Source organism: Aquarana catesbeiana, linkage group LG06 (genome assembly GCF_042186555.1).
Source record: "Aquarana catesbeiana isolate 2022-GZ linkage group LG06, ASM4218655v1, whole genome shotgun sequence".
Classification (NCBI taxonomy): domain Eukaryota; kingdom Metazoa; phylum Chordata; class Amphibia; order Anura; family Ranidae; genus Aquarana; species Aquarana catesbeiana.
In genome coordinates, this window is record NC_133329.1 from 249729366 (window position 1) to 249748291 (window position 18926).

At 45.0% G+C, this 18926-nt stretch overlaps 1 protein-coding gene across 4 annotated transcripts in view; it reads right to left on the reverse strand.

Annotated features, from left to right (window-relative positions):
- WDR75 (WD repeat domain 75) overlaps nucleotides 1–18926 on the reverse strand; it is a 168135-nt gene that overhangs the window by 138335 nt on the left and 10874 nt on the right. For all 4 annotated transcript variants that reach the window (XM_073633163.1, XM_073633165.1, XM_073633164.1 and 1 more), the window contains exons 2-5: nucleotides 18583–18712; nucleotides 2550–2615; nucleotides 2360–2456; nucleotides 1009–1133 (exon numbers count right to left, since the gene is read on the reverse strand). In XM_073633163.1, the coding sequence (XP_073489264.1) occupies nucleotides 1009–1133; nucleotides 2360–2456; nucleotides 2550–2615; nucleotides 18583–18712 (418 nt within the window). The remainder of the gene's footprint in view (nucleotides 1–1008; nucleotides 1134–2359; nucleotides 2457–2549; nucleotides 2616–18582; nucleotides 18713–18926) is intronic.

An 18926-nucleotide genomic window follows, 5' to 3' on the forward strand; every position in this document is an offset into this window, starting at 1 on the left:
AGCACCACCTTCAGTAAAACTTTATGGCCTTAATACCAAAAAGTACTGGATCCCAGGGTCCAGCTCTCTAAAAAGAGAAGCGTTTACAGGCAAAACCTTGTTTCTTCGAACACGAGGCCCGGGTACCAATCAATTCGGCCTAAAAGACACTTTGAATGGATCCAGCTGCATAGCTAGCCCCAGCAAGGATTGCTCCAGAGGAGCACAGCACATCTTCACTTGTGACCAACACCTTAGACGCTGGCGAAAAAAACTGAGATACTCCCAGTAGTGGGAGGGGTTATATAGGGAGGCAACTTCCTGTTCAGGGTGTGCCAGTGTCCAGCACCTGAAGGTGGACTATAACCCACATAGTAATTACTATGGCTTTTTGTCCCGTGATGTACGATTAAAGAAATTTCTGTTTGTACTGTATATACAGCAAAAGGTCAACTGGTCAGGTTAGAAATATGGACGCTGCCATTTTAACGTGATCTTTAAAAGGTTGTGCTTCCGCGCAGTTATCCTTTTACTTCACTCTCTAGCAAATCACTGATCCAGAACACGTACAGTGTGGAGTATATGAATGTGCAAATAATCAGTAAGTAATTAGATCGTAAAACCAGAATCAGTATTACAATCTTGGAGCAAAAATGTACTTGTTTCAAGGGTGAATGGGAAGAGTCTATTTTGGAAGCAAGTTTAGTTTTTTAGGTTTTAGATAGTAGGAGGCAAAGTGTTAGGGTCAGCTTAAGGGTTATGTTAAGGGTAAAGGACACAAAATACTTATTTTTAATTTCCTGATAAAAAGCTGCCACACAAATGCCAGGTAAAAACCATAGACCTCTTATGAAATTTAAGCACAGGATTTGACCAGGTAAGACTATACTGCTGCATCTTCAGAATAACAAAAGCAGACATGATGTCCTTAATAATAGAAAAGATAATAGATGCAAAAAAAACAAACACCAGAGACTGATATTGCAATAGATAAAATCAACAATTTATACAAGTTAATTTAACACTCACCTCTCTCCCAACTGCTGTACATTTTGGTGATTTACTAATATTCTCAAATATTACTGACATTTCTTTGGCTTCACATTCATGTTCCACTGATTTTGGTAACTTTATGGAAACCAGCTGAAAAGCATCTGAAGAGAAATAAAATTGTTTACTGAAACTAAAAAAAAAAATAAAAAAAATAAAAATGTAATCAAGCAAAATAAAAAAATGATTACTTAGGTTCTGTAAACAATGATTTTTTGGCAGTGTTATGCCCACTGCTTGACCACTCTTATGCCGGGAGAAGCAATAGATTACATCAAGCCATCATCAACACTGTAGACAGCATTTCAGCAGCCATATCTCACCACTCCGCACCCCAATTGCAAAGTGCAAAGCATAGTACACACTTTTAGAATATTTGTGCATTTCAGCAATTTGGGCAAGAGCCGCCAGCGGCTCACTTCCGCTGTGATTTTACACAGCCGATCCCACAGACCCAATGTCTGCCGAAATCCGCCGATCGTTCGGTACTCTGACCGAATGACTGTCTGCTTATGTAAACAAGGCAGACTATCATTTTGTGAGTACAGAGGACATGGATCCTGTGTTTCTGTGAAGCAGGATCCATGTCTTCAAGTAGTAAAAGCACCTCCCCCCCAGTTAGTAAGCACTCCCTATGAACACAGTTAACCCTTTGATCGCCCCTGATGTTAACCCCCTCACTGCCAGTGTCATTAGCACAGTGATAGTGCATATTTTTAGAACTGATCGCTGTGTTAGCGTCACTGGTCCCCCAAAAAAGTGTCGAAAGTGTCAGTTAGGTGTCCGATTTGTCCACCGCAATATCGTAGTCCTGCTATAAGTCGCTGATCTCCGCCATTACTAGTAAAAAAAATGACCTGGTCAGAAAGGGGGGTAAATCTTCTACAGCTGAAGTGGTTAAATCGAGGGGCAGGTACAGTGTCCAAAAATGGAAGTGTGGAAGGCAGTGGGTCAGAGATTTGCATATTTTAGCACACTGCTTGTTTAGGCTTTTAGAGAACTCAGGAAGATACTAAAAGGTATGTGCAAGCACAACAGTGTGACTGCATTTGGTTTACATTTTGTGGGTTGTAAGCAAGTTAATACTTTACTAGAAATCCATACGGAAAGAAATACACACGTAGCCATTGCTCATCGGGGTACAGTTTTACTAAATTTTACCATAGGAGTCCTTCTTCAGTAATGTATCTAACCACGTAAGAATACTTAGCTCTGTCATCCAAGGCGCTATACTACTGAAATTATAAAAAGAATCTTTGCCATTCTTAACCAAATTATAATAAATTGTATAGCCATAAAAATAAAAAACCATGTACAAGATGCAACAAACCTGAAGCTTCACTGTTATTCTTCGGTACAATTATGTACACATTGTCTTCTTTGATTGTAGTATAAAACCCAAACATTTTGACATCTATTAAATAATTCTGAAATAGAAGGTAAAAAAAAAATAATAATAATAAAAAAACACCAGTGACCAGAAAAAGACAAGTAAAAACAGAAATGTAAAATACATTTACCTTTATTAGTATACCATCCATGAAGTCCCATAATTTAATAGTACCATCCAAAGAACAGGAGTAAAGCTGAGAAATAAAAATAATATATTTTTATTAAAATTATACAACACAAAGATCCAAAGACAATGGTGCTTGTTACATTATGGTGTCTAAAGAGCAACCATTTTATGCTTCTTATGCAGAAAAATGCAAGTGCTAGACTAAAGTGAAATATCCAAGTTGAATTCATCATACAGTATCCACCATAAATCCATAAGCAACCCCATACAAAATATGTTCTTAAAATAACAATGCATAATCAGAATGTAATTAGAAACCAGATAACTGAAAAGGAAATTCACCAAAACACTGAAAGAATATACAAACCTCATTCAAGTTTTTGGCAGAACTTGAACATGAAACTGGAGTGCATAACCACTTTGGCACTAGATATTTTTGTTTTCTTCATTTTTTGCACATGTAAAAATCTAAATTTTTGGCTATAAAATTACTTAACCCCCAAAACATTATATATTTTCTAAAAGCAGAGGCCTTGTAGAATACAGGGACAGTAGTCATAATCTTTTTATGTTGCAGAATATCTGCGCAACTGTTTATACAAACACAAATACCCAATTTTTTGGTAACAACTGGAAACAATGGCATTGTGTCGAGTAAATAGATACCAAACATGCCAAGTCTAAAAACTGTATTCGACCCAGATATCGCAAAAAAAAAAAAAAAAAAAAAAAAAGTTACCCAAAAATCTCCATAGGGAACCCTTTAAAAGCCATTAGCTCATCAGTTCGAAGTTAACCACAAGCTATGGCACTAGAATTACTGCTCTCAATCTGATGCTTGTGAAGATACCTCAGATGTGTAGTGCAATTATGGTTTACATTCAAATGTGCACCCTGGAATCTTACATTTGTGGTTGACCCCAAGCTGTGTCTGTTGGGATGGTTAGACGAGGAACTACATACACCGCACACTTATATAGCCATTACCAGAATATTGTTTATTGCCAGAAAACTTATAGCTAAAAAATGGCTTTCAGTGTTACCGCCAACACATGCAGAATGGGTTAATACCATAAATGACACCCTATTGAGGGAAAAGTTGACATATCAGCACAGAGGCAGCCCAGCAAAGTTTGAACGTATATGGGATCCATGGTTGGTGGTACCTGGTTTAGCCCCCTTCCAACTAGTCCAAAATAAAATACTTGGTGGCAGGGCATAGACGCCTACTCCCCTTATCTGAGGAAGGAGGCTGTCTACGCTAGGTGGGTAAGGGGTGATATGGTGACATAGAGACTCAGAATGTGGATCAATCTGACATAATATTCTTGATGAGAAGTTGTCTTACTCTGCAGTGATGAGTTATATGGTTTACTTATATATTAGTTAAAGAAAGAACACTGGAATCCCCCCCCTCACTGTTTAGGGGGGAGGGGTACCTCTACACCGACCGATTGTCCTTTCAAGGGCCGGGAGCGGGGTAGGGGTACAAAGTACTAAAAGGACACGCTCACCAAACGTAGAAAATAAGTGATATGGCAGAAACTGTTATGGATATGTAGAGATTTGTCTTCTTAAGTTGATTGTACGCTCATATATACCGTGTATATACCGTCCGAAAATAAGGCCTACTTCCACTTTTGCCTCTCGTTGTAATATAAGGCATCCCCCGAACAAAAGGCATCCCCCGAACAAAAGGCATCCACACGATAACAAGGCATCCACACGATAACAAGGCATCCACACGATAACAAGGCATCCACACGATAACAAGGCATCCACACGATAATAAGGCATCCACACGATAATAAGGTGTCTGACTCTGGACCGTAGCGGCAGGCGCCGCCGTGCGAGGTCTCTTTAAATCAGTGAGCTGCGGCGGGCTCTCTGGATGACGAGTGACGTCCCTGATGTTGCACAGGGGAACATCGCCCGTCAGAGAGCCCGCGCCGCCGCTGCCAGGCACAGGAGTCGGGCACAATGTGTGGAATCTCACCACCACAGGGGTGACTGAGGTGAGGAGGGGATGTCTGGTGAAGGTAGGAGGGGGGAGAGACTAAACTGTCCACTGGCACAGGGGTAGGGGGAGGGGGACTTAAAATTACTTAAGATGACACATGGTGGATTTGAGGAGGGGGAATCAAATCGGCACAGGAGGATCAGAAGGGGGAATCAAAATGGCACAGGAGGTACTAAAATGGTAATCCCCCCCGCCCTCTGATCCTCCTGTGCCATTTTTTATTGATTCCCCCCTCTGATCCCCCCTGTGTCATTTGAAGTGATCCCCCCATTTCAATCCCCCCCCTCTGATCCAGTGTGTCACTTTAGGGGGTGACTGCTTTTCTGCTGAAGGGTCTAAAGTACAAGAAATGCTGGTAAACAGTGCTGGTAGTCTTCTTCATTGAAAAATAAGACATCCCCTGAAAATAAGACCTAGCGCATCTTTGGGAGCAAAAATTAATATAAGACGCTGTTTTATTTTCGGGGAAACAGGGTACCATAACAATGCAGGAGAAGCAATCCGATTGGTTGTACATTTGGATAATAATATGTCCTTGGCAATGTAATTTGATGTATGTCTTTGTTTTTGTTTTAAAGGAAGAGTTTTTTTTCTCTTCCTATGTTTTATAAATAAAAAAAATCTGATTTAAAAAAAATGTGCACCCTGGGCGTGTTTTCATTTGCAGGTGTGTGCGGGGCAACTGGGGTTAAGGTTAATTTTTTTTTGTTTTAAATTCTTTTTTATTAGTTTTCCATAGAAAATACATTACATTACTTTGACATTCAACAAATACTCCTTGAGTTTACATATCCTTTAAAATACCCCTTAGTGTGTGTGTGTATATATATATATATATATATATATATATATATATATATATATATATATATATATATATATATATATATATATATATATATTTATTTTTATTTTTTTTTTTACACAGAAAATGTTTATTGAATAATCTGTACATTACACTTGAGTTTGATGAACATATTTACAGGAGCATATGCAGTCAGTTACCACACTGCAAGATGATACAAAATTCAAGATATATTTAAATCGATCAGGGCCTAGAGCTATCTACTTATCTTATTTGTTAGTAGACTTTGCTGGAAATAAACAAAATGAGTCTCATTCTCATCTACTCTGAATTTGACATCAACCTTTTATGCATTATATCATCGCTAATATTAGGTTTATTCCCCGTAAAGTTCCGTTTGTCCTAGGAATATTTCGTTAGGAAGAGGGGGGGGGGGGGGGGGGGTGAAGACAAGAAAGAGTTAAAGGGTTAAAGAAGATGTAGAGGAAATCGTCTGCAGGGATAGAAGAGGGAGTGAGGGAGGAAAAGAGGAAACAAAAGGAATATGGTCTCCATGGAAGCACACTAGTGTCTTTTGAAGAGTACCTGCGCCATAAAAGGAAAGGGGAGGGAGAGAGAGGGGGTGACGAGGATTATACAACCTCACCTTTTAGAATTAGGGGTAGTGATTCTACAGCCCATTTCCAGCCAGTCAGCCTCACAGGGTCCAACCTACCAGTGAACTCACACCACCAGGTGCCGAGCTGCAACCCAAGCCGCCCAAATTTTGTCGAACTTCTTGGGACAGTTCCTGCCCATGTAAGTGAGCTTATATATTGGCAGTACTGTATTTATCTGTGTCCTCCACGCCCCGACAGTGGAGGGGGTCCGACAACTTCCAGCGCAACAGAATAATTTTCCTGGCATAGTAAGCTGCATAAAACACAAATAGTTTGGTATGTTTGGCTGCATTCAAATTATCTGTGATACCCAATAGGAACACCATCGGGTCAACTTTTAACTGCAGTCCTGCCACTCCATTTATATCTGTCACTATGTCGTGCCAATAAGTCTGGAGAACTGGACACGAGCATACAACATGAAAGAAGGTCCCCACCGACTGTCTGCATTTGGGACACCCATCATCAAGCCCTGGGTAGATTTTAGATTTTAGTCTTTGTGGGGTATAGTATACCCTATGAAGGAACTTCAGTTGCACAAACCTGTCCCTTGCTGAAATCATAAAAGGGATGCATTGCTGTAGGCCTTCTGACCAGTCTTCCTCAGTCAGAGCCGGGATGTCCAACTGCCATTTATGAAAAAGGGGAAGCATTTTGGAAGTATCTTTTTTTTTTTTTAACATAAATTTTATTTAAAGAACTCAGATATATATATATATATATATATATATATATATATATATATATATATATATATATATGTGTATGTATGTATGTATGTATATGGAGTGAAGGTTATAAAAGGGTAAACTATGTGAGGGGATCCCCCTCATTTTCATATATCATTCATTCTATGGTTAAATGTTTTGCCTTTACCCAGACTGCCCAGATTTTTTCAAACTTTTTAGGACAGTTTCTGCCCAGATATGTTAATTTATATAATGGCAATGCCGTATTGACTAAAGATTGCCATAATTGTTTAGTAGGCGGAGCAGGCTGGTTCCATTGCAGTAATATCGCCTTCCTGGCGTAAAATGTGGTGTAAAAAATAAATAGCTTTTTCCCCAAGGGGATTTCCAGAAAGTCACAGATTCCCAACAAAAGAGGGATCGGGCTATATGGGACTGACATTTTCCCCACCATATTGATGTCCGCCAGGATATCTTTCCAGAAGGTGACCACTCCTGGACAAGACCAAACCATATGAAAGAAATCCGCCCCATCCGTCCCACATCTGGGACAGTCAGCCGAGCGATCAGGATAGATTTTCCTCAAATGTGCTGGGGAATAGTATGCCCGGTGAATAAATTTCAGTTGTATAAATCTGTCCTTTGCCGAGACTACCAGAGGTAGATATTGCTGGATACCCTCCTCCCAGTCATCACCTGTCAACTCTGGGATGTCACTTTGCCAAAGGTCAAATAGCCTAGATACTCTAGAAGTGTCAAGAATATTATATAAGGTAGATAAGGTTTTTACAGCATCAGGGGATCTAAGCTCAGACTCCATCACTGACATGTCTAGGGTCATCCGAGAAGGGAATTGGGAGTGAAAGGCATGCCTTAGTTGGAGAAACCTAAAGAACATATGATTTGGTAGGTCACGCTCTCTCCTGAGAGTGTCAAAAGAGAGCAGTTGTCCTTGAGAGACCACATCCCCCAATGCTACTATCCCATACCTGGCCCAAGCCACCGGATCAGGAATGGTACGAAAGTGAGGAAGACGGGGATTACCCCATAGGGGTGTTGTCGGGGACCATTCTTCTAATTTAATCAACTGTTTGTTAACAGTATCCCATATTTTAAGCGTCGCTTTCATAGGAAGGGTTATCTTTGGGTTCGACCTGGGACCCCTGTGGATCAGATTCCTCAGTTCCGTATATGAACCCAGGATTGCCGGCTCTAATGAAGAAGCGGGGTTAGCAGGGTCGTCCGAAAGCCACCATTTAATGGTCACCAGGACCGCAGCCCAATAGTATTTTATAAGACACGGTAACGCCAGTCCTCCTAAATTACAGGGTAATTGAAGTGTCGCTCTTGCTATTCTAGGGATCTTCCCATTCCAAACAAAGGAGGTTATAATTCCATCTAAATTTTTTAAAAAAGCTTTTTGGTATGTGGACAGGGGTCTGACGAAAAAGATAGGTGAATTTAGGTAGAGTTGACATCTTTATTAGATTGGCCCTTCCCACTGGAGTTAGGGGTAAGGATTTCCATATGTTGCATTTTTTGGGATAGTTGTTTAACTACCGGGTTGAGATTTAGGGGAATGAACTGCTTCATATCTCGGTGTATTTCCACTCCTAAATATCTAAATTGGGAGACTCTGCGCAACTGCCCGTCTGCTCTCCCGGGACCAGTCCGAGAATGCAGAGGGAACAAAACCGACTTCCCCCAGTTCACACATATTTCGGAGAAATGTCCGAACTTATTAATAACAGCGAGAGCCTCTTGCAATGAGTCCCTGTCGTCTCTAAGATACAGCAAGGTGTCGTCTGCATATAACGACACCTTTTCCTGTAGTGATCCCCTGAAAATCCCTCTGACCTTAGCCGTGGAGCGAAGCAGAGCCGCCATGGGTTCAATATCCAGTGCGAAGAGGCCCGGTGAAAGAGGGCACCCCTGCCTAGTACCCCTATTTAAAGAGAAGGACCGGGAGAGGACTGTACCAGTACGTACTCTAGCTGTCAGGGATTTGTAGATTGCACGGACCCAAAGAGATGAAGGTCGGGCCAAACCCGAATTTGAGGAGGACTCCCCAGAGATAGGCCCACTCAACAGAGTCAAAGGCCTTCTCTGCATCAAGGGAGGCCACTACTTCCTCCTCTCCATCTTCATCTCCAGAAGTCAGGACTGTGTACAACCTTCGAATATTGATGTCTGTACCCTTACCCGGCATGAAGCCAGATTGGTCGTCATGAATTAGGGTGAGTATCACTTCGTTCAGCCATCTAGCAAGGATTTTAGTTAATATTTTTGCGTCAGAATTGAGAAGGGAAATGGGTCTGTAAGAAGAGTATAATTGAGGATCTTTCCCAGTTTTGGGAATCACCACTATAATGGCTTGTGCCATAGAAGGTGGGAGATCATCACTTGACAAAAGTCTTTGATAACATGTCATGCATTTTGGTGACCACCTCCTCCATATATCTTTTATAGAATTCAGGTGGGAGTCCATCTAATCCCGAGGTCTTCCCAGTTTGCATGGAGTTTACTGCTCGCCTAACCTCCTCTATGGTGATTGGGGCTTCTAGTTGTTCTCTTGCCTCAGGGGAGGGGAGCTTCAACTCGTTCAAAAACTCAGCTAGCTCCTTAGATGAATATTGCGTTCTAGAGGAATACAACGTCTTATAAAAGTCAGCAAAGCACAGATTTATATCAACAGGGTCTGTCAACAACTCACCATCATTTTTCCATATACTGGCAATAGTTGAGGTTGGGGAATGATCTTTAGAGATCCAAGCCAATAGCCTGCCCGTTTTTTCCCCTTGTTCAAAAATTTTTTGCGTTTGGGCCAACTGCCTCTTATTTGCTTTGGCCACTCTAAGCAGCATCACTTCCCGATAAGCTACCTTCATATCTTGAGCAACTATAGGATTAGCGGTAAGGGAGAACTGGGACTCCAAGTCTCGGGCCTTAGCCTCTGCTTCTTCCAGTGTGATCCTATCCTTCCTCCTTTCCTGAGCTATAGAGGAGAGGTAGCAGCCCCTTATTTAAGCCTTAAAAGCGTCCCAGACAATCCCCTCCTAGGAAGTGTTAGTATTAGTTGCCCAATAGTCTTTAATAGCTTTAGCCATTTCTATTTCTATAGTGGGATGTTCAATCCAATACCTGGATAAGCGCCAGATTCTATCTGCCTGGGGGTTAGCGGAGTGTAATGTGCATAACAGGGGGGAGTGATCCGATATGCCCCGAGGAAGCATCCCAATATTTGTAATTTTGGGGAGCATAGTTGCACTGGCATAAATCAGGTCTATACAGGACAGTGTGTTATGGGACATAGAGTGGCAGGTGTAGAGGTGGTCCAACGGGTGCTTCCACCTCCACACATCCTCCAGTCCAAAAGCCTCCGCCCACCGGGAGAGAACTGACTCCGACCCTGAGTCAGGGGACATTTTGTCTAGGGACGGATTAGGGGGAATATTAAAGTCCCCCGCTAAAATCACATTATCCGTATGAAACTGGGCCACTAAGGTGGTCAATTTGTGTAGTATGGAAACATTAGCAGGGGGCGGCAAATATAGGCCTACCAATACCATCTCTATCATATCTATTTTAACATGTAACAGTATATAACGACCCTCCGGGTCTGTTACAATGTCTAGAAGTTCAAAGTTAAGAGACTTGTGCACCAACACACTGACTTCCCTGGCATAGTTAGTATGGGTTGCATGATAGTGGTGGCCTACCCATGGTTTCTTCAGACCCAACACTCTCCCGCCTACCAAGTGCGTCTCTTGGAAAATACAGATATGTGGAACATATTTCTTGAGGTAGTTGAAGACCAGGGAGCGTTTAATGCCTTGGTTAAGTGTTCCTGACGTTCCAGGATAATATTTTTATCGGGGCCATATCTCTAGAAGCCAAATGGGACTACCGAGCTTCCCGGTCTTCAAGAACGTGCCAACAAATAACATATTAGTCTGCTTAATGGTATGTGTAACGCATTCGCTGCAATAAATCCAGATATAATGCGAGACATGTGAACCAATAATAAGTGAACCAAAACAACAAAAGAAAACGAAAAAGAAAACAAACCAACCCTCCCATCCCACCCCACACCCCGATAAATCAAAACTACGGGGTGTCTGATTACCCAAACATAACTCAAAATTAGGAGATTACTCCACTGGGGGCAGTGTGTAACAAACGGCGCACCTAGGACACCAGTCTTAACCTGAATCGCAGGGATGCCTAAGCAGCTCCAGTAGGCAGCATAGAACTAAAATTATTAATTATATAGGAACAAGGCGCATATTAAAGTGTGAGCTGCACTTTCACTCTTGGAAAACTCCAAGGGCACATTCTTGGTTACATTGTATAGAAAAAATAAAAAGGAATAATAAACTGAAGACGTCCATCCTCACAGCCTAGAGTCTCCATACATAATATAACTTGCTGGCCCAGTCTCGTATATGTCCAATGAGGGACGAAGAAATTCCAGTAGCCTCAAATAGCAGGGGTAGTAAACTAAAACAGGAACCATAAGGGGGGCACCCCTCCTCCACGCATGAGTGCAGGTGAACAAAAGCCTCCCGCCCCCCCCCCCCCCCACCCACCCCCAGCCAATGCTTTAGATGTGAGAGGCACCAAGTCTCCATATTAAGGACAGGGAGAAAAGCGGGAGAGGGGGGAGAAACTCCAGTATCGGAAAAACACAACACCCCAGTGAATATAGTTCAACAGCCCCCTCCCCGTCACCATAGGAGCTCGGGTATGTAAACCAACATTAAATGGTCCTCCCAGTCCAGGAACCCCAAAGTTTGGGAGCAATGTGAGGGTACAGCAGTCATCAGGTCTCCAAAATCAGCACATGCGGAGGGGGGAAGCAAAAAAAAAAAAAAAAAAAAAAAAAAAAAAAAAGGGGGGGGGGGGGGGTTGGGTAAGACCAAAATCTTCATGCTCACCACTGGACACGGCCGAGGACACACAAGCACATCAGCAGGAGACATCTCCACTAAGAATTCAGCGGGGTCTGCACAGGGATTCCACCCAGTTGGACGCCTCCTCCGGAGATGTGAAGAACTTGGTAGCTCCTCCGTCGATCACTCTGAGGCGAGCAGGAAACATCATACTGTACTTGATCCCCTTGGCTCTCAGCTGGGCCTTGACCGGATCAAATGTTCTGCGTTGTCTCTGTGTCTCCACCGAGTAGTCCGGGAATAACAAAATCTTTGTGTTCTCAAATCGCAGTTCTCCCAGTTTCCTTGCCTCCCGCAGAACCAGATCTCTGTCTTTAAAGTTCAACAGGCGAAAAATAAACGTGCGGGGAGGGGCACCTGGTGGGCCTGGAGCGGACGGCATTCTGTGTGCCCGCTCGACCGCAAAATGTTGGGAGAATGGTGCCTGGGGAAGGAGTGTACGAAGCAGGTGTTCTGTATAGGCCTCCGGATCTCTCCCCTCAACACCCTCAGGAAGGCCCACCATTTGCAGGTTGTTCCTGCGATTTCTATTCTCCTGATCTTCGGCACGAGATTCCAGCACTTTCACTTTCATCTGCAGCGTGCGGAGGGAGACTGTGTTCATGAACTGCATCCTCAGTCTCCCCTACCCTCCGCTCCGCCTCAGTCGCTCTCTGTGCTTATCCATATCTCGTCTTATAAGTCCCATCTCGAGCTGCATCTGCTCAATTTTTGTGGTTAGGGTAGTTTGGCAGCCCGTGATGGCTTGCATGAGCGCCAGGAATTGGTCGGGTTCGAGCGGAGGTGCTGCGGCCTGCTCCGACGGGGCTGCCATCTTAGCCTGGTCCTGATCCACGTGTGTCCCTGACCCGTGGCGGGGTTACAGGCGCCGGGTTCCGCTTCTTGTGGGATCCGTGACCTCCCCTTCTCATACCCAGCTCACTCCTCAGCAGTGTGTGTGATAGGGTAGCCTCAAGACCCGTTCCACCGGATTCTGTGCCTACTAGGTGCGGAGTTCTCTTTCCCCACGTCCTACTCGGTTGCAATCTTGACCACGCCCCCTTGGAAGTGTCTTTACATGTGAGTCTGATGTATATAGAGGATAGTGTTCGATCTAGGTGATCGGTCAGCAATAGAGATTCAACTGAGTGGGTGGACAGCTCTATCCCATGCGGGAACTACGCTCGAACCGCATGCCTTAGTTGCATGAAGCAGAAAAACATCCACGGGGGTAAGTTATATCTAGCTCTCAGCTCCGCAAAGGTGAGAAGCTGACCTTCTCTAAATATGTGTCGCAATGTTCGAACCTCGTGTCTGGCCCAGACCTGAGGGTCCGGAACAGATTGGAGGTGCGACATTGTTGGGTTGCCCCACAGCGGAGTATGTGGGGAGATAGTATTGCCACTGGTAAGATATGAGGAGACCTGTTGCCACACCCCCACCGTCGTTTTCATGGGCGTAGTAACTTGAGAGCTGTATCTCGGGCCTCTGTAGACCAAATTGCTAAGTTCAGAGTATGAGCCTAAAATCGCAGCCTCCAGATTAACCGCCGGATTATTGTTGTCCTGAGCAAACCACCAACGTACGGTAACCAGTAGCGCCGCCCAATAATATTTCTTAAAATTTGGCAGGGATAAGCCTCCCTCTGTAAGCGATAACTGCAGTGTTTGTTTGGCTACCCTGGGTGTTGTCCTAGCCCATACAAAGGAGGTGATGGCTTGATCTAATTTGAGGAAAAATGAGTTTGGAATGGGAACCGGGGTGTGACGGAAAACATATAAGAATTTGGGGAGGAAGGACATCTTAAGCAAATTCACTCCCCCACCGGGGTTAGTGGCAATGTTTTCCACACCGCACAACGTTGAATGAGTTGATTTAGGATGGGATAGACATTATCAGCTAGGTAACATTGCAGGTCAGATTGAATCTGAATGCCTAAATATTTAAATTTAGCAACTTTTTTAAGGGGAAGGGGGGGGTCCGCCACTATTAAGCTGTCCATCAGGGGGAATAGGAGAGATTTCTCCCAGTTCACTCTGATCCCTGAGAAAGCACCAAATCTGTCAATAATGGATAGGGCTGCTCTAAGCGATTGCTGGGAGTCACGAAGATACAATAATATATCATCCACGTAGAGGGAAACCTTTTCCACTAGGGGCGGGAACGAAATGCCGCCCACCTCAGAGGATGTCCTAAGGAGTTCCGCCAGCGGCTCGATCGCAAGAGCAAAGAGAGCCGGTGATAGCGGACAGCCCTGCCTGGTGCCTCGGTGGAGGGGAATAGAGGCCGATAGAACCCTACCCGTACGAACCCTAGCCGATGGACCAGAGTACAGCAGCCGGATCCACTGTATGAATTTGGGCCCTATCCCGAACTTGTGTAGGATCAGCCATAGGTATTCCCACTCCACTGAGTCAAAGGCTTTCTCTGCATCCAGAGAAGTCACCACACCAGCCCCCCTCTCAGCAATTGGACTTGCTAGGATAGTATAGAGTCTACGTAAGTTAATGTCTGTTCCTTTGCCCGGCATGAAGCCAGTCTGGTCTCCATGTATTAGTGATAGGATAACCGTGTTAAGTCTGGTAGCCAAGACTTTTGCAAGTATTTTTGCATCCACGTTTAACAGCGATATAGGCCTATACGAGGAGCAAAGCTCAGGGTCCTTACCAGTTTTGGGTATCACAACTATCACAGCTCTGGACATAGAGGGGGGCAGAGAATTTAGTTCAAAGGAGGCAGATAGGATCTCCAGTAGTCTAACAGCTATAGTCTCCATATGTGACTTATAGAATTCCACTGGAAGTCCATCATCCCCCGGGGCTTTCCCAGATTGTAAGGAGCTAATGGCATTTTGGAGTTCTTTGAGGGTGAGCGGAGCATCGAGCCTCCCACGGGCCCCTTCCGACAGGGAGGGCAATGTAATAGTCTCCACATACGCTTGGAGATCTGCATTAGAATATCTCACTTTGGGATGTATATAAGTCCTCATAATATGAGGCAAAACAGGTATTTATGTCTCTGGGGTTAGACAACAATCGCCCCGACACATCTTTGATATTAGCCACTGTAGTTGTTACCGATTGCTCCCTAGAAAGCCACGCCAGAAGTCTCCCGGTCCGCTCACCCTGCTCAAATATACGTTGTGACTGATGTAATAGGTGTGTTTTCGTGGCCGCTACCCTAAGGAGCGCCACCTCGCGCACTGCACACTGCAAATCTGCTCTGAGTACCTCGTCTCTAGTATTGGTATATTGAGTTTCTAAGTTGGCCGCCCTTCGCTCAGCCTGGAGCAGAGCTGCCCCAGTCTGACGTCAGGCGCGAGCAATCGCTGTCCGATAATAATCCTGAGCATGAAACTTAAAGGACTCCCAACTGGAGGCAGGTGTCGTAGCAGGGGGATTGTCAGCCCAGAAGTCCCTCATTGCAACCTCAGCATCCTGCTCTATACGGTCATTTGAAATCCAAAAACGTGATAGGCGCCAAAGACGTTGGGGACAGGATTCACATTTAAACTAAGTAAAAGAGGAGAGTGGTCGGATATGCCCCTGGGCAGGCGAGAGATTTCATGAACCAAGTTAAGAACACTGGTGGTGGCAAACACTAGATCAATGCGGGACATAGCCCTATAGGAGGCCGACTGGCAGGTGTAGGATCTCAGCAGGGGATTCTTCCAACGCCAAACGTCCGTAAGGGCAAACGTAGAGGCCCATCTGGACAATGGGGATTCCATAGCCGTATCGGGCGTCAGTCTATCTAGACTCGGGCATGGTGGCATGTTGAAATCCCCCGCCAAGATCACATTGTCAGTGGAGTATCCTGCAATAAGGGTGGTAATCTTACGGAGAACCGCCAAGGATGCTGGTGGGGGTATATAGAGTCCCACAATTATCATGCTTACATTGGCAATAACCGCATGCAAAACTATGAATCTACCCTCGGGATCCAGATGCAGGTCTAGCAATGTAAAAGATAAGGTCTTGCGTACCAGTATACTGACTCCCCTGGCATATGATGAGAATGTGGCATGATAATAGTGGCCCACCCACGGCTTTTTAAGACTCAGAACCCGACCTCCAGTGAGGTGGGTCTCCTGTAATATACAAACATCCAGGGAATGTGATTTGAGAAAGTTAAAGATCAGTGAGCGCTTTATTCGGGAATTCATACCCCGAACGTTCCAAGAAATTAGCTTTACGGGGGCCATAGGGAGTCAGAACACATTGCGGTAGTGTTTAAATTGAGGGGCGCACCTGAACCTCTAGGAGGGAGGACCCAGGCCCACCTCCCATAGCACATCTTGAGACATTACATATATTGGCATCAAATAGCATAAGTCTGTGTAGTATACTGTAAAACATTTCTGTGTATAACCCCCCTTTCCCTAACAAACAACCCCCCACCCCCACCCCGCACACCCCCCCCCCGAACTTGGGTATGCCTGTTCCCCGGAACCAAAAAAGGTCGGGGTCATGTACTAGATGAGAAGTAGATAACGTCCACTTAATGAACAGAGTTTCCAGTCTAAGGAAGATGCTGCCATCAGCGGGAATAGACGTGTATTTCACCTGGCCAATGCCAGGGGCTCAAACTTGACATAAATAAAGTCATTAAGAATTTTCCCCCTTACCCCCCTCCCCCCCCCCAGAAGCACATCCAACCAGAGCAGAATAGTAGTCTCTACCCACGATCTCGAGGGCAGAGGGCGATCAGCCAAATAGCGGTAAAATCAACCGGTAACAGCCCTTTTGCAAGTGTTCTCAACGATCCAGTCTCGCCCCGCTATACCTAGACAGAGTGGGAGAAGTATTCAGGCGTCCAGGAACTAGGGCAGCCTTTACCTTCCCATATCAAACATGGGGTAGCCACAACCCGGTTAGTGGATGTCCAACACATTTTGTAAAGGCCAGTTTGTAATCAAATTAAGGGGTGCAGTCCCTTCAAGGTTTCCATACCCAACGTTAGACTCCCTTTGCAGCGCCAGCAGGGCATAAGAGCAGCTCGTGGGATGTAAGCATGAATATTCCATATCGGCGAAAAGCTCCACATCACCATGCCGCCAGCTCAGTCAATAGGTTAGGGGTTAGGGTCATGAAGCAGCATGCACGAAGAAGGGATATCCACATACCTAATGTCTGGGCAGGGTGTTCAGCCAGCGCGAGGCCTCATCTGGGGACGTAAAAAACCGGACACTCTCGCCATCTTGCACACGGAGTCGGGCAGGGAACAGCATGCTGTAGCGTATGCCCTGAGCTCTCAGGGCCTGCTTCACCTGGTCAAATGACTTTCTCTGCTTCTGGGTTCTCACGGAAAAATCCGGGAAAAACATCAGGCGGGCCGCCTCGTGGCGGATGTCAGCCATTTTCCAGGCCTCAAGCAGTATCAGATCCCGGTCCTTGCAATTGAGCAATCAGAATATAAAATGTGCGAGGCGGGGTTCCAGGCTGGCCACGGTTCGGTGGCATCCGATGAGCCCTCTCAATTACAAATTGGGGTGAAAAGCTCGCCTGAGGGAACAGTGTGCGAAGGAGTTTCTCCGTGTAGGTAGTGGTATCAGAGCCCTCCAATCCCTCAGGGAGTCCTATGATCCTCAAGTTATTGCGACAATTACGATTTTCAGAATCCTCGGCTCTCGCTTCTAGGTGCTTAACCCTTACTTGCAGTGTGTGCAGAGAGGCCGAGTGATCTCTAATCGTATCTTCAGCTTCCCCCACCCGACATTCAACTTCGGTCACCCGCTGCCTCCCCTTTTCAAAGTCTTGTCTAATGCGCCCAATGTCCAGCTGCACAGTATCAATCTTTGTTGTAAGTGTGGACAGGGAGGATTGACATCCCGTTATAGCTTGCATCAGAGCAGCTAAATTGCTCTGTTCAGTGAGAGCAGGGTCCGGGTCCTCCGTCTGAGTCGCCATATTGCTTGCTGCCTCCACGTGTGCGGCCGCTCCAGATGAACTATTCCGGCTATTATTCTGGCTGTGTTAAATCCAGGCGGCGCCGGTTCCGCGTCCGCATCAGCAGGGGGGGGAGCGGGAAGCACCTCAGGAGAGTTTGGAGAAGTTCAGGATGGGTTAGAAGGATCAATTCCCTGCGATGGCTGCAGAGCTCCCTGACTAGACGTCCTGCACCATTCGCCATCTTGGACACGCCCCTGATATAGATATATAATATACCCCAAAATCTCTCCAACCAATCACAGAGGGGGAAAAAATCTAAATAAAACCCCCTCCCCCCAAAAAAAACCCCTAAACCCCCCTCTTTTTTTTTTTTTTAATTAACATTTAACTTTACTGCTATCACTGGGGGTTAACAAACCCCTGTATGATAGCATTGGGCAGGTGACATGTACTCTGTATTTAGACCCCACTGTCTTCCCTGCACTTCAAAGCATGTAAGCGAGCACAGATCTCGGCTCTGAAACTGGAAGTGACAAAATCATTGTCGCTTCTGGTTTCATTCCAAGCAGGGAAGATCGAGAAACAGAAGTTCTTCAGTCTCCTCCCACTCGCCATCCTAAAACTGGTGGATGTGGTCCGGGGGTTCCAGTAGAGCGGGAGAGCCAAGGAACCATACAAAGTGGGGAGGGGGGAGACAGTGCCTCACACACACTGTGAAAGTGATCGGCAGCTATAGAGTGGCTGGATCACTTTCATTTCTGGGAGCCAGTTGAAGAACACAGGCACAAGCTGATGGCTGCTACTGCAGTGATCAGCTTGTGCTTAACCCCGTACTCTTTAGACGTACCACATAAGCCCAAAGAGCTTAAGTAGTTAAAGTGGAACTAAACCCTCCAAGCATTTACCTACCTAGAAAGCTGTCATCCTAGCCTCTGTTTGAGTTGCAGTTGCCATGGTGCTGCATGTGTGATCTGTTATGACACCAGCCATTCGTTAGTTTAACAGTATTTATATTATTTATCACAGCCTTATTGGTTACCTGCAGGTGATTCTTTGGGTTCAGCTCAATTCCAGTCACCAGAGCAGTATGGCCCTGTAGTACATGAATGCATTCCTGTGTGGAAGTGCTAAAGACTTTGATGAAGTCCCCAGAGACACAGATGAGAAACCTGTAAGAAGAAAAAAGGAACACAGCACATTAACTGCTGTTGGTAAAAGTGCACAGAAACACCACCAACTCCTCATGCCTGTTCATAAAGTTTGAAATTCTGGGCCTTTTGTGCCTTTTTACAACTGTCAAGGTTTTCAATTTTTTATTACAAATCAAATGCCATCTCCTTTTTTCTGACATTTTCCTGCAAAAATAGTTCAGCTAATTTAACT